The sequence below is a fragment of the Neophocaena asiaeorientalis genome, unplaced genomic scaffold, assembly GCF_003031525.2.
Source record: "Neophocaena asiaeorientalis asiaeorientalis breed wild unplaced genomic scaffold, Neophocaena_asiaeorientalis_V1.1 scaffold698, whole genome shotgun sequence".
Lineage (NCBI taxonomy): Eukaryota > Metazoa > Chordata > Mammalia > Artiodactyla > Phocoenidae > Neophocaena > Neophocaena asiaeorientalis.
The window spans coordinates 1,818,636-1,833,570 of record NW_020171993.1 but is presented as its reverse complement, the minus strand read 5'-3'; the positions used below and the strand labels follow the sequence as shown (position 1 = coordinate 1,833,570).

The 14,935-nt window shown below is 42.7% G+C and overlaps 1 protein-coding gene across 2 annotated transcripts in view; it reads left to right on the top strand.

Annotated features, from left to right (window-relative positions):
* PRKCH (protein kinase C eta) overlaps positions 1–14,935 on the top strand; it is a 219,929-nt gene that overhangs the window by 55,064 nt on the left and 149,930 nt on the right. For both annotated transcript variants that reach the window (XM_024748244.1, XM_024748252.1), the window contains exon 2: positions 14,111–14,174. In XM_024748244.1, coding sequence (XP_024604012.1) covers positions 14,111–14,174 — 64 coding nt within the window. The remainder of the gene's footprint in view (positions 1–14,110; positions 14,175–14,935) is intronic.

Sequence of the window (14,935 nt, the reverse complement as noted above, 5' to 3'; positions counted from 1 at the left end):
AGGTCTGAAGTGGGTCTCTTGTAGACAGCGTATAGATGGGTCTTATTTTTGTATCCATTCAGCAAGTCTGTGTCTTTTGGTTGGAGCATTTAATCCATTCATGTTTAAGGTAATTATCAATATGTAGGTTCCTATGACCATTTTCTTAATTGTTTGGGGTTTCCTCTGGTACATAGCCCTCTGCCCTTTCATCTTGTCTATCTTTCTGTGAATGTGATTTTTCTTCCACAGGCTGCAGGATTGTAGTTCTTCTTGCTTCTGCTCTATTTCTTTTTTTAACTGAAGTATAGTTGCCTTAAAATGTTGTGTTAGTTTCAAGTGTACAGCAAAGTTATTCAGTTTAAATATATAAATATATGTATATATATACATATTTATTCTTTTCTATTATAGGTTATTAAAAGATATTGAATATAGTTCCCTGTGCTGTATAGTAGGTCCTTGTTGTTTATCTATTTTATATATAGTAATGTGCATATGTTAATCCCAAACTCCTAATTTATTCCTCCCCCCTTTCCCCTTTGGTAACCATAAGTTTGTTTTCTGTGTATGTGAGTCCATTTCTGTTTTGTAAAGAAGTTCATTTGTATCTTTTTTTAGATTCTACTTATGTGATAACATATGATATTCGTCTTTGTCTGACTCACTTCAGTTAGTATGATAATCTCTAGGTCCATCCATGTTGCTATAAATGGCATTATTTCATTCTTTTTTCTGGCCAAATAATATATTCTTTTGTTTGTGTGTGTGTGTGTGTGTGTGTGTGTGTATGTATACATACACACACACACACACCACATTTTCTTTATCCATTCATTTGTCAGTGGACATTTACATTGCTTCCATGTCTTGGCTATTGTTAACATGCTGCTGTGAACATTGGGGTGCGTGTATCTTTTCCAGTTATTGTTTTCTCCAGATATATGCCCAGGAGTGAGATTGCTGGATCATATGGTAACTCTTATTTTTAGTTTTTTAAAGAACATCCATAGTGCCTGCACCAGTTTACATTCCCACCAACAGTGCAGGAGGTTTCCCTTTTCTCTACACCCTCTCCAGTATTTATTATTTGTAGACATTTTGATGATGGCCATTTTGGCCAGTGTGAAGTGATACGTCATTGTAGTTTTGATTTGCATTTCTCTAATAATTAGCAATGCTGAGCATCTTTTCATGTGCCTGTTGTCAGCTGTATGTCTTTTTTGGAGAAATGTCTATTTAGGTCTTCTGCCCATTTTTTAATTGGGTTGTTTAGTTTTTTTGATCCTGAGCTGTTTGTATATTTTGGATATTAAGCTCTTAATTGTAGCATCATTTGCAAATATCTTCTCCCATTCTGTAGGTTGTCTTTTTGTTTTATTTATGGTTTCCTTTGCTGCGCAAAAGCTTTTAAGTTTAATTAGGTCCCATTTGTTTATTTTTGCTTTTATTTCCATTACTCTAGGAGACGGATCCAAAGAAATATTGCTGTGATTTATGTCAAAGAGTGTTCTGCCTATGTTTTCCTCTAGGAATTTTAGAGTATCTGGTCCTACATTTAGGTCTTTAGTCCATTTTGAGTTTATTTTTGTGTATGGTATTAGAGAATGTTCTAATTTCATTTTTTTACAAGTAGCTGTCCAGTTTTACCAGCGCCATTTATTGAAGAGACTGTCTTTTCTCCATTGTATATTCTTGCCTTTGTCATAGATTAATTGACCATAAGTGCATGGGTTTATTTCTGGGTGTTTTATCCTGTTCCATAGATCTGTGTGTCTTTTTTTCTGCCAGTACCATCCTGGTTTGATGACTATAGCTTTATAGTATAGTCTGAAGTCAGAGAGTGTGATTCCTCTGGCTCCGTTCTTCTTCCACAAGATTGTTTTGTCTATTTGGGGTCTTTTGTGTTTCCATTTTCATTTCTGTGAAAAATGCCATTGGTAATTTGATAGGGATTGCATTGAATCTGTAGACTGCCTTGGGTAGTATGGTCATTTTAACAGTATTGGTATCTTTCCATCTGTTTGTGTTGTCTGCAGTTTCTTTCATCAGCATCTTATAGTTTTTAGAGTACAGGTCTTTTGCCACCTTAGGTAGGTTTATTTCTAGGTATTTTATTGTTTTTGATGTGATGGTAAATGGAAGTGTTTCCTTAATTTCCCATTCTGGTATTTCATTAGTGTGTAGAAATGCAACAGACTTCTGTTTATTAATTTTGTATCCTGCAGCTTTACCAAATTCATTGATGAACTCTAGTATTTTTCTGGTGGCATCTTTAGGATTTTCTATGTATAGTATCAGGTCATCTGATTGCTCCTTTTCTTGATCTGAATAGTGCTTTTGATGTTGCTTTTACCTGTTCCACTGAGACTGTACTGGGTTTGTATTTTCTATCTTTGTGGTGTTCCTAGTTCTCCATCTAAACTTTAAGAAGCTGTTCAGGGTGGCCCAGTAGATGCTCAGATGACATGGGTAATGGTCACACATTGAACTTTCTATCTTTCCTCCACATCAGCTTATCCCTTTAGAGTCTCTGTCTCATTTAATGCCACCAAGATTGTCATTGGCCTGGTGACTCTCTGTGACCACTTCTCTTTTACCTTCTACCCCACCTCTGATTACAAAGTACAGCTGCTGCTCCCTCCCCTGTCTTCCCCAGTCTGCCTCCCCCTCTCCATCCCCTCTGCTGCTGGCTTAGCTCAGGTCACCTGCAACCTTTGCTAAGACCAACAGAATAGCCTTTGAATATGTATCCCCACCACGAGCTTCTCTCCCCTTATAATCCCAACACTCTTTCTGTAGGGCTCTATCATATTGGTATAATCCTGAAACTTTGCAGATTGAACCTCCTCAGTGGCTCCCCATTGCCCTGGGATAAGAGCTAAGCCTTCCAGGGTGCCAGGAGGCCACTGTTGACCTGATAGCTTTTCCTCTCCAGCCTAGTTTCTGACCCATCTCATTTACACAGCCTGCATTCCACCATACGCAACCCTAATAGTCCTCTGTGCATTTGCACATACTTCCGCTCTGTCTCCCCTTCCCTGGCCCACCTGGAAAACTGCTACCTGTATTTCTAGGTAGGGCACCCATGTCCATTTTGGCAAAGCTTTCCTCTTTCCTTCCCTCTGGAAGGCCAAAAGGAGTGAAAGTTTCACAAGATAACCCTTGGGAGAGACCTTGGGCTTGATGTATTTTCTAATGTTCCTTCAGATTCACAGTTATCTAAAGGTGACCAAGAGTCTGAGCAATGAGAAATTAAGTAGACACATCTATAAAACATCTTGAGTGACTTCCCTGGCTGTCTAGTGGTTAAGACTCCGTTCTTCCACTGCAGGGGGAGTGAGTTCGATCCCTGGTTGGGGCACTAATCCCGCATGCTGCTTGGGAAACAAAAAGACCTCAAGTCAATGCTGAAAAGAATGCCATAGTAAAACAACAACAAACAAACAAACCTCTTAAATGCTTAAGTATGCTGTATAGTTTGACTTACTCCTTGCTTTGGTTTTGCTTTCTTCCTCCGTTACAATGTAGAATAATTCTGGATTTGTTTATATCTTTTTTTTAAAAAACCTGAAATCTTCTGTGGCAAAACTTAGACTCTTCACCTCCTAATATTTCTCCATCCTTGTGGGAGCTTCACCTCAGGAGGCTCACTGGGGGCGCTGAGAGCTCTCCCCAGGCAACCCACAGAAGCTGTGAAGAAGGAAGGGGGCTGTGAGGCCACTGAGCAGGAAGGTGGGCAAGGATGGCAATCCTCACCTCCAGCCACAGTCCAAAGACCACCTGTCCCTTTCATTTAATACCTTATCCTGGCAAGGACAGAGTATGTTCTCTTCCGGAAGGGTCTATGGAACAGAAAAGAGAAGGATTGAGATCATGGTGAATGTGCCCTTTTAAAGTGTTCTTTGACGTAGGGAACACAATTACCATGGTTCCTCTCTCAGTTTAGGGTCTGCTCTGGCTTGAGGTCCTTGCGGGGCAGACACCTTATTGGAGGAGAAAGAAAGTGCCCTCTTAGTTCTGGAGGGTGCTGTTATGAGAGTCCTCTGCTGGTTTCAAGGGTGGGCATTTGACTCCAGAAGAGCTCAGCCCACCCTTTTTGGTCCATCAGGAGTACCAGCAGCTCTGGATCTCCTGGGCTGGGAAGATCCCTTCAGAACCTCTGTCCTCCTTCACAAAGGAGGTGTCAGGTAGGCCTCCCAGCACAGAATTGAACTCCCTAGGAGGTAAAGAGGGAGGAATTGTAGTGGAGTGTTTTGAAGAGCCTAAGGCATCCCATCATCTAATTGACATTTTCAATCCCTTGGATATTGGAGTCAAAGATTGAGAGACACACACACAGCACTTGTACAATAGACCATTTCTATCTATCCTTAGCCTTCTCCTTGGCAAAGAAAAAGTATTTCAGTCCTCAGAGATATCCAATCTGGACTATTTATTCCTGGGTTTTCATTTTGGGCAGGGACACTTTGAAAAACTAATTTTAATACAAAAGAATTCCCCTTTTGCCAGGAGTTACACTATTTACACTAGGACATAGGGGTAATGAGCTCTGAATTGAAATAACTCTTAAGTTTAAATTTGCAGTGATTGGGTGTGTTTAGCTGGGGGTGGGGAAGAGTTACCATGAGGCTTTATGCATTTGAGAGGCATACTCTTCTGTAGTCTTTACGTCCTCTGTGGAGTTCAGAACCTGTTTGTGGCTTGGAGTTGTAGAATCTTAGATATGAAAAGGACTTAAAAGCCTAGTTGTCCACCTTTATTGTCTAGGTGCAGAAGCCAGATGACCTGCCACCAGAGCTGTGGTCACAGCCGAGGGCTCTTTCCCCACCATCCTCTTCGACTACATGGAGGGTCCAGACTTAGAAAGATGAGGATTTAATCACTGACTAAAGATAGTATTTTCCTTCGCTTTAAACTACAGTCGTATTTGATACGTCTCACCTTTCTGTTCAGTTTTTGCCATCTTCTTTTTCTGATCGTTTTTAATCTGTGGTGCTTTTTAGTGTGCTTTTAACACATAAACCTTGTCTGGTTGCAAACACATAAACCTTGTCTGGTTGAAAATCAGCAGGGACATAGGGTTTGCCTCATTCACCCCCTTTTCCTTTAAACTCCTTCCCATGGCGAAGCGATACGCTGTGTGTCTGCAGCACATGACCCTGACTCAAGTCCTCCAGGCAGCTGACTAGTGGAACCTGAGCTGCCCGCTGCATTCTGCTAGCCCCAGCACAGACTTGTCACATGCCCTTGTGAAGAGCCATTAGGCGACACCATCAGGCTGATGCCACTCCCACTGGCCTTGGCAGTGAGGAAGCAAGGCTGGAACACCGAGGCTTGGCATTTGGCCGGGAGCACCCTCGGGTGCCGAGGGCACAAGTCTAGCCCAAGTTCCCAGGGAGACGGGTGATGCGATTGACCTAACATGCCAAGACTTGGGCAGGCTGGTTCGGGTGGAACAGAAGGCATCAGGCAAACCTGCAGGCAGGTGCAGGCACAGCAGCCTACAGGGAGGCTGGTGTGGAACTGGGGCGGGATCTTCCCTGAGTCTGTATCTTGGCTTGGCCTTCTCTGCTGGTGAATTCCGTAACCTCATGGAGCCTCCATATTCCCATCTGTAATGGTGGTGGTGATACCTTGCAGGGGGTGAAGGTGAGAAATAATGTAGGTCAGGCACCTACCTGGCAGGGCTCCTACACATTGATGAATTCAAGACACAGTAACTGTTATTTCTGTTACTAAAGAACATAGCTACATGTCTCCTAGTTGGTTATTGGTACAATTCTGTAAAGAAATTTTTTTTCCTTTAAGAATTTGAACTCTCATTTTCAAGTCTGATGGTTTTAGCTGGAAGAGAATTATGAAATGCTTTATCATGTTTTTAAGTTCTTTAGTTACTTATCCCTAGAGTAAGACCTAGAAAAGTTATAGAAATGATCCACCTAGCCAAGAATCTGAATATCACAGATGTCTGGCCCAAGGCCCATAGAGTTTAGGTGAACCTTCTACCTTTGCCCAATAAAGGATTGGTTTCTTTTCTTTTAATATGCTAGGGCCTTTTGCTTATCCCAGGCTGAGATGAAAATTAAGTAGCCAGAAGTTTCCTGCCTGTGATCAATTCTAATGCCTTCTGTGAAGGGAAATGGTTGTAAATTATTACCAGTTAATTAAATGAGTGTTTCCGTTGAGTCCTGTCTGCAGGCTTTTATCCAAGCCTGTTTAGAATCATGGAACATTAGAGCTAGAAAGGTTTTTTAACAATCCTCTCATTTCATGGGCAAGAAGACCGAGTCAGGGATATAGGTGACTTGCCCAGCTTCTGCAAAGTGATGCCAAAGGAAAGGAAGCACTGGCTCAGGGTGTGTGGTGGAGGAGGGGGGCTGGCGATCAGTTGGCTCGTCAAGCGAGCAGAGTATGATCCTTAAGGAGGGGGCCTGTGTAGTCCATATGCTACTGGTTTGCCATGGAGCCATCTTGAAGTGCTTTTATATTTTACAAAGTGCTGTCAGAGTGTTTATTACAGGATAAAATACTATCATTCCCATTTTATAGGTGATGAAATTGAGGTGGTCAGATGACCTTCTAATTCAGCTCATTAGACCAAATCAACAGATATTTTTTGAGTGTTTACTTGGTTCAAGGAACTCTGCTAGGCCCTTCAGGGAATAAAAATGTGTCAGATCCGGGCTTCCCTGGTGGCGCAGTGGTTGAGAGTCCGCCTGCCGATGCAGGGGACACGGGTTTGTGCCCCGGTCCGGGAAGATCCCACATGCCGTGGAGCAGCTAGGCCCGTGAGCCATGGCCGCTGAGTCTGCATGTCCGGAGCCTGTGCTCCGTAACGGGAGAGGCCACAACCGTGACAGACCCGTGTACCGCAAAAAAAAAAAAAGTGTCAGATCCCACTGGAAAGGAGCTTACAGACTTAACTGCAGGTGATGAGATGTAAGTCTATGAAATTTTATCTAATTGTTAAGGGTATCAATAAATAGTAAGATAATAATCAAGAAAGGAATTTTGAGACTGCAGGGATCAATGTGCATGTGAGATCTTCCTGGCAAAAGTTTCTTCCTTCAGCTTCTGTAGCTACATCATCTTTGCCAGGTACACTCAGCTGCTTCTTCCACCTGCAGCCTCAGGGAGCTTCTCTGGGAAATCCTGAGCAGCTGGCAATGATCCTGACCCTAGGAGTCATTCAGTCAATGTTGGAATGAGTGGATAGGTGGAGAGAGAAAGGCTTTCTAAGTAGACAACAGCACGAGCACAGGTGTGGCTGTGACATAGTGAGGAGATGACCTGACTAGAAGAGTAGGTTTAAAGAACGGAAATTTGAAAAACAGGTTTGCGTTAATCAGTGGGGAGCCCACGGTGCCCTGGAAAGCCAGGTAAAGGAGAGTGAGTTTTCTTCTGAAGGCACTAAGAAGCCTCTGGAGGCTTGGATGGAGGAAAGTCGATGAGAGTGGCACTTTGGAAAGGGCATTTGGGCAGAGAGAGGTAGACACTTGTTTGTTTTTATACCACAGAAGTTTTAAACTTTAATGCAGTTCAATTTATCATTTTTTGTCACTTGTAATTTTGATGTCATATCTAAGAAACCGTTGCCTAACCCAAAGTCAGGAAAATTTATTCCTCTTTTTTCTTCTAAGAGTTTTATAGTTTTAGCTCTTACTTTTAGGTCTATGATCCATTTTGAGTTCATAGTTATATATGGTGTGAGGTAGGGGTCTGCTTTTATTCTTTTGCATGTGGAATCCAGTTGTCCCAGCACCATTTGTTGAAAAGAGTACTCTTTCTCCATTTAATTGTCTTGGTACTCTCCTGCCCCTTCTTAATCCCTCTCTACCCCCTGTCTTATTTCCCTTACCCATCCCCAGGCAACCACTGATGTTTTCTGCCGCTGTAGAAACTATATGTTTATAGTCAGGTTAAACTATATGTTGTCTCTCTTTTTCTGGGCAGTATGTTCTCTTTTGTGTTTGGCTTCTTTCATTTACTATTTTTCCATGTTGTTGCATGCATCAATAGTTTATTCTTTTTATTGTTGAATACTATTCCATTGTATGGCTATATCATATTCTTTAAAAAGCGCCTTGAGCATTTGCATACATATTTTTGAACATATGCTTGCTTTATTCTTGGTTAAATACCTAAGAGTTGAATGGCTGGATCAAATGGGAGGTGTATGTGTGACATTTTAAGAAAATGTCAAACTGTTTCCAAAGTGATAGTTCCATTTTATAGTCGCATCAGCAACATATGGGAATTCCAGTTGTTCCACATTCTTACATTTAGTATGGTCAGACTTTTTAGTGTTAGCCCTCATAATAGGTGTGTATTGTTATTGCATTGTGGTTTTAATTTGCATTTCTCTAATGATTAATGAGGTTGAACTTGTTTTTATATACTTTTTTGCCATCTTTATATTATGTCTTCTTTGGTGAAATGAAGTGATGAAGCCCATTTTTTAAAAGTTGGCTTGTTTTCTTATAGAGTTTTGTAAGTTCTTTATTTGGATACAGGTGAGAAAAAAATTACACTATTTTCTCCTGATCTGTGGCCTGTCTTTCATTCTCTTGACAGTGTCTTTCAAAGAGCAGAAATTTTAATTTAGATGAAGTCCAATTTGTCATTTTTTTCATGGATTGTGCTTTTTTTTTTTTTTTTTTTGCGGTACGCGGGCCTCTCACTGTTGTGGCCTCTCCCGTTGCAGAGCACAGGCTCCGGACGCGCAGGCTCGGCGGCCATGGCTCATGGGGCCAGCTGCTCCGCGGCATATGGGAACCTCCCGGACCGGGGCACAAACCCACGTCCCCTGCATCGGCAGGCGGACTCCCAACCACTGCGCCACCAGGGAAGCCCCGTGCTTTTGGTTTTATATCTAAGAAATATTTACCTAATCCAAGGTTCCAAAGATTTTCTCTGATGTATTTTTCTTGAAGTATTAAAGTGTTAGGTTTTACATTTAGGTCTGTGATCCATTTTGAGTTAATTTTTGTATAAGTTACAATGTGTGAGTTGAAGTTCACTATTGTGTATATGGACATCCAGTTACAGCACCATTTGTTTACACTGACTTTTGATGATTTATCTATTTGTGTGTCAGAATGTCACTTTTAAAGGCCATTGCTTTCTGAGTTTTGACAAGGGCCCAGGAGTTGTCCTTCTCACTAATAGAAGTGGTCTGTAGGAAAGAGGGCTTAGCATATTCACTTTTCCCCGAATGACTGTTACAGAAAGAATGCACAGTGCATCCATTTCTATGTGGGACCTCCATGGCACTCTGGCCTCAGCCCTGTCATGGTGGACATTCTGTAAGTGCCTTAGATGATGACAGGGTAACCCAGGCCCTGATTTGGAAGGCCATAAAGCTAACAAGGAGAGTAACTGAATGACTGGATTTGGGATCTAGTGAGCCTTGGAGCCCAGAGCAACAAGCTGAAATTCTGCAGAAAAAATATGGAGCTCTTAGGATTTGGGTCCTAAGCACTGCACAGGATGTGAGAAGCAGAACCTTACAGCATGTAGAAAAGATGCAAAGGTTTTAGTTGATGGCAAACTCAAGCTGGGTCACTGGGGCTTCTCAAAGTGTTCATGAAGTCTGTAGCTGCATCACTAAAGGGCACTGTCACTGTTGAAATCAAAGTTGGTGATAACGTTGCTTTGCCCTGTTAGCGTCTGATGCACCTGCAGGCTGATGTTCACTCTTTCACGGGAGTGTGGAGAAATTGGAGCATATCTGGAGGAAACCAATCAGAATAGTGAAGGAGGAGAAAACCATGCCCTCTATGAAGCTGCTTGGAGTATCCTTGCTTGTTTGTTAATTTACTCATTCACAAAACCATTTCAGTCCTCTTATGTGCAAGTCAGGGTCCTAAGGGACCGGGGCATAGTGGCTACAACAACGAAAGGGTTCCAGCAATGGTCTCTATAATGGTGTGGAGTTGCCCACCTGTCTAAAAGAGCTCTCAGAAGGTCTTCCTGTAAAAAGTGAGTTTTGAGTTGATTCTCGATAGACAAATAAGAGTTTGACAGGTTAAAAAGAGAAGGATTTTCTAGGTATAAAGATTGCATGCCTCAAATCACTAGGCAATAAGCTTCAGACAGGTAATGTATATTTTTCATCATTTTGACTACATCCTCCATTATGCTGTCTGACCCATAATACATTTTGTTGATCTCTAAGGTTATTAATGAAATAATATGCCTCCCTGAGGAGTCTACAAATAATTTATAGATGCTGAGATATGGGTTGTATGTGTTTGGGATGGTAAGGACACAGCATGTGGGGCTGTGTGCCCTGCTAAGGAGTTTGGCTGTTATAGAAGGGAGAGGACACATAGAAGGATTTTAAGTTAGAAAGTCACATGGTCAGATTTTCATTTTTGAAATGTCAGTGAGAGCAGCTGGGGGATTATGAGTCTGGAGATGGAAACCAGCTAGAACGCCCCTGCAAGGGGCAAGGTGAGGCAGGGCAGGAGGAGTGGAGAGGAAGGGAAGGGTTTAAGAGAGGCTCAGAAAGTGGACTTGGTGGGATCTGGTAGGATTATATGCACATAGTGAGGAGCCTGGGCTGCTGGGGAAACGGAGGAGTCATTTGGGGGTACATGATAAGACTTTGGACTCTGGACATGTTGAATTAAAGGGACTTGTCTTAGTGAGACACTGAGATGGAGACTTTCAGAAAAGGTGCATATATAGGTTTGAGAATAAAGTGTGTGCTTGAGACTTAGGAAATGAATGTGACTACACCCTCTCGGAGGTTCTGATATGTTTGTTTTTTCTCCTACTCCTACCCCCAAAGAATCTCAGGTGGGTTTTGAAATCATGAGTCTGAATCTTCCAATGGAAGGAAAAGAGGACTCAGGAGCAGCAGGGTTTAAAGAGAGATTCATGAAGGAGGAAGTGGGCAAGAACATCAGATACTGGCAGACGGGTCAGCTGAGGGGAAGATGGACACATCTTTGGATCTGACCGTGGGATGTGACAAGGGTTACAGGAGCTGTTTCAGTGCCAGAGAGAGGCAGGGGGACAGATTGCCGGAATTGGCCTGGGTGTTAGAGAGTGTAGAGGGGAGGTGATGATTGTCTTTACAAATATGACTTATTCTCTTTGGCTGACAATTTGGATAAGCCTTTTGGGGTGCAAGTGATAGAAAACCCTACTCAAACTGGCTAAAGCAAAAGGAAGTTATGGGCTCAAATAACTGAAAATCCAGAAGAATCAAGCAGGGCTTGATCTAAGGCTTTAAATGACATCAAGACCTGGTCTCTTTCTGTCTCTCAGCTCTCCCTTCTTTATTGACTTCATTCTCCAGCCCAGTGTGGTAGTAAGAACGGTGCCAGACACTCCCAAGTGTATGTCCTTCCAGGTTACAGTTCAGCAGGAGTGAGATCGTACCTCTTCCTTGTAGATCCAGGATTCCTGATTGGACCTACTTGGATTTTGTGCCCAAACCTGCACCAGTGATTGAGGGTAGAGAGGAGCAATTACTCAGATGTGGGGCATATGCCAGCTCCAGGCCCGTCATCTTGGCCGAGGGAATTCAGTGCTCAGTTTGGCAAGCCTGGGTCACATGTCTGCCCTGGAACCAGGGGTAGACTCTCAGCTGAGCCATGGACTAATGTTGAGGGCAGGGTGGTTCTCCAATCAAGCTGAAGTGCTCTTCCCAGAATCCGTAGAGCTAAAGTATGCACTGCAGCAGTAGGGGACAAAACTAGGGTCAATGAATGGAGGCTATTGGTCACTGCATTTCTGCTGTTAGAGAAGGATCTTCTCTGGCGTACAGGAATGAAAGACGCCAGCTGTGGTGGTAGTGAGTTGGCTGTCACTGGAGGTGTCTAAGCGGCCACCACCATGTATAGATGCCAGACCATCAGCACTGTATAGGTGAAGCAGATAACCTTGAGGGCCGCATTTTCAAACTGTTTCTCTGTGATGCACTAAGGAAGATGTTTTACACCAAAACCCAGTATACCATTCTCACGCGTATAAAACTGCAAACAGAATTTTCATGGCGTGGTACTTTTCCTTACTATTTGGTGTGTTCATATTTTCTGTTCCACTTTATTCTAGTTAAAAATCCCTGTTGTGTGCAACCCACTACCTGGTTTTCATGTCTCACTAGTGAGTCTCGACCTGCAGTTGGTAAAACCCTGTTCTAAGGTCAGAGGTCTTAGATGGGCTAGGCTTACTGATGGCGTTTGAGCCTGGCTTTTCCACCGTGATGGTGACTTGGGTCAAAAATGAGGCTCGAACCTGTTGCACTGTGAGAGCTCCTGATGCTGAGTGCTGGAGTCTCCTGCTGTCTGTCAGAGCAGCTCCTGCCCATGTGGTGGCGTAGCCTTCTTTGTTTTGAGGGCCCTCGGGCAGTGTTGGAGGGAGTTTCCGGGCTGGATCTCGGAGGTGGCCTGGCAGTTGGGAGGCTGGCAGCAGCTCCTTCTGTGCCAGCAGCAGTTGATGTTGTGAGGTCGAATGTGTGTGCCTGTATGTGGCTCTGCCAGGCTTTTGTATTGAAGATGAGGGAGTGGCTTTTAAAAATAAAATATTTTTGACTTAAAACAAGTCGAGGCAGAGAGTGGAGACAATTAGAGACTGACATCCTGTTTAGTCATCTCTCCAGAGAGCTCTATTTTCAGAACTGTTCTATAAAGGTTCACAAGTGGTGTTGATAGTTAAGGGGCTATTGTTAAGTTAGTAGTCGTGATGCAAGAAGCTGATTTGAACACAGGAGTGAGTTACGGTGTGGTAACCGCACTGATAACAGACTGAATGCAGAAAAAGGCAGCAGGGTTTATAGGAATTGGCTGTTATATAGATGAAGCCCTCCCAGTCAGTATAAAACAGGCATCTTTTATTTCGAAAAAGCATAAACAGGGGGTAGTACTTAAAAACAGGTGGTGGTGAACTCTAGGGTAAGGTCAGTGCATTTCTTTTCTTCGGTATTGGTCACCCACAGGTACAATACAAACAGTAAATAGTACTATTAAGGCTCTTTGAGATTGTCTGACAGAAGCCACGTCGGAAATGCTGAATAATGACGTCATGGACTTGGAGATGGGAGCAGTGAAGCTGGGCATGGTTAAGGACCTTGCCCAGAGTGCAGAGCTGCTGTGGCAGTCAGACTGGAGTCCGTGTCCTGGTCTAGTTTGGACACTGTACCATGTGATTCTACCCAAAAGACCATCCATATCTATACTCAGCTTCTCTGAACCTCCCTCTCTTAGACAAAAGGTCAAAGGCAGAGCTGAAGCGATAGGCTAAACCTGACAAGATTTAATTTAAGGACAATTGTAAATTTATGTATCGGAGCCCCAAAGAACCTCAGAATCCATGGCTTAGAGGTGTTCATGGGTTCAAGGTTAGCATGAAGAGGGCAGAGCCTGCCTACCTGGGCCAGTGTGGTCAGAGCAGATACGGAGGGTACTGCCCCATCCTGGGGCCATGCTGTGTGAAGGTCTTTGGGAGACGGGAGTGTGTGCAGAGGACAGGCTCTAGTGAGAAGACGTACAGCTGCCTCGTTGGCAGAACGTCTGTCTTGTTTTCTCAGCTCGTAGATGAGAACTTGAAGGAACATTGATGTTCCCATGAACAGTCGAGAGTAGTGAATGCACAGCACACGTACTGCCTCCCCTGGTGCTCCCTGAGGATGAACTGCACTCAGGTGGAGATGGTGTAGACAGAGACAGCACTCTTCTATTCAAACTCTTTACTTCCTCAAACTAAAGGTACGCAGTTGACCATGGCACATTGGTTCATTGCCTTTATGTTGCCATTATTTCTCAACTTCATACGCTTGTCACGTGGTTTAGTAAAATATTCTTACAAACGGTGCACATCAGTTAGGGGTGTCTCAAAAATAGTGACCACGTGTATGGTTGCTCATCAGTATCACAGAGAGCCAAAATGGAAGAGGAAAACATGTGAGAGAGGGAAAACATTGCACGGTTTCGTTTAGATCTGCTTTTCATCCGTTACAGTTTCTTGTGCTGTCACTTGTTTCCTGCCCCTCTACTGTTCAATGAAAAACATAGATCTGATTTATGTGCATTGAGGCCTCTGTCAAGAATTATTTGAGGCCCACAAAAAAATACTTCAAAATTAGCATATAACGTACAATTTTTTTCTCTCTTTCTAGGTGGATCTGGAGCCAGAAGGGAAAGTATTTGTTGTAATAACCCTAACAGGAAGTTTCACTGAAGGTAAGAATGAATTTGGGGTGGTTTCAGGTATTTGTGTACTCTTAGTTCATACTCAGTAGGAATTTATATCACGGAGCATATAAAAAGAGCATTTCGTAAAAGATGCTTTAAAAATTGACTGTATAAACCAGGTTGCTTGGTATTTTGTTGTCTAATGGTCTACTGGTTTGGGTTGCCAGATTAAATATATTTGCTAACTCTTGCAATCTTGTGTTTTGTTTAACATACTCACTGAGTTTTTGTTTTTATTCGTCATCATCTTAGTTCTTAGTTCAAGAGGTTCTTGCCTCTTTTGGTTCATGTCTGTTAAACTGTATTTTAGATTTTTGGCTTTGGACTACCCTTTTAGTCTGCCCTAGGAGTGTATTAAAAATTTAAGGATTGTGTTCTCTTCCTTATAATCTTTATCTCATTCTGTCCTTTAAGGTATTCTGTTCCTCTTCCCCTTGCGCTACCTCCATCTCCCATTCCCCATATTTAAAAAATCGAGGTAAAATTTATATACAGAGAAATGAATAGATCAGAAGTGAAGAGTTTGGTTTTGACAGATGCATACAACTGTGTAACTAGTGCTCCAATCCAAGACATAGAACATTTTCATCCCTCTGAAAGTTCCCTGTGTCCTCTCCCAGTTAATCCCCTGCTGCCAGAGGCAGTGAATGCAATGTTTTGCTTTGTTTCTTCATGATAGGTTAATTTTGTCTCTTCTGGAAGTTCATATAAATGGAACTACGTAGCATGTTCTCTTTTGTGTCTGATTT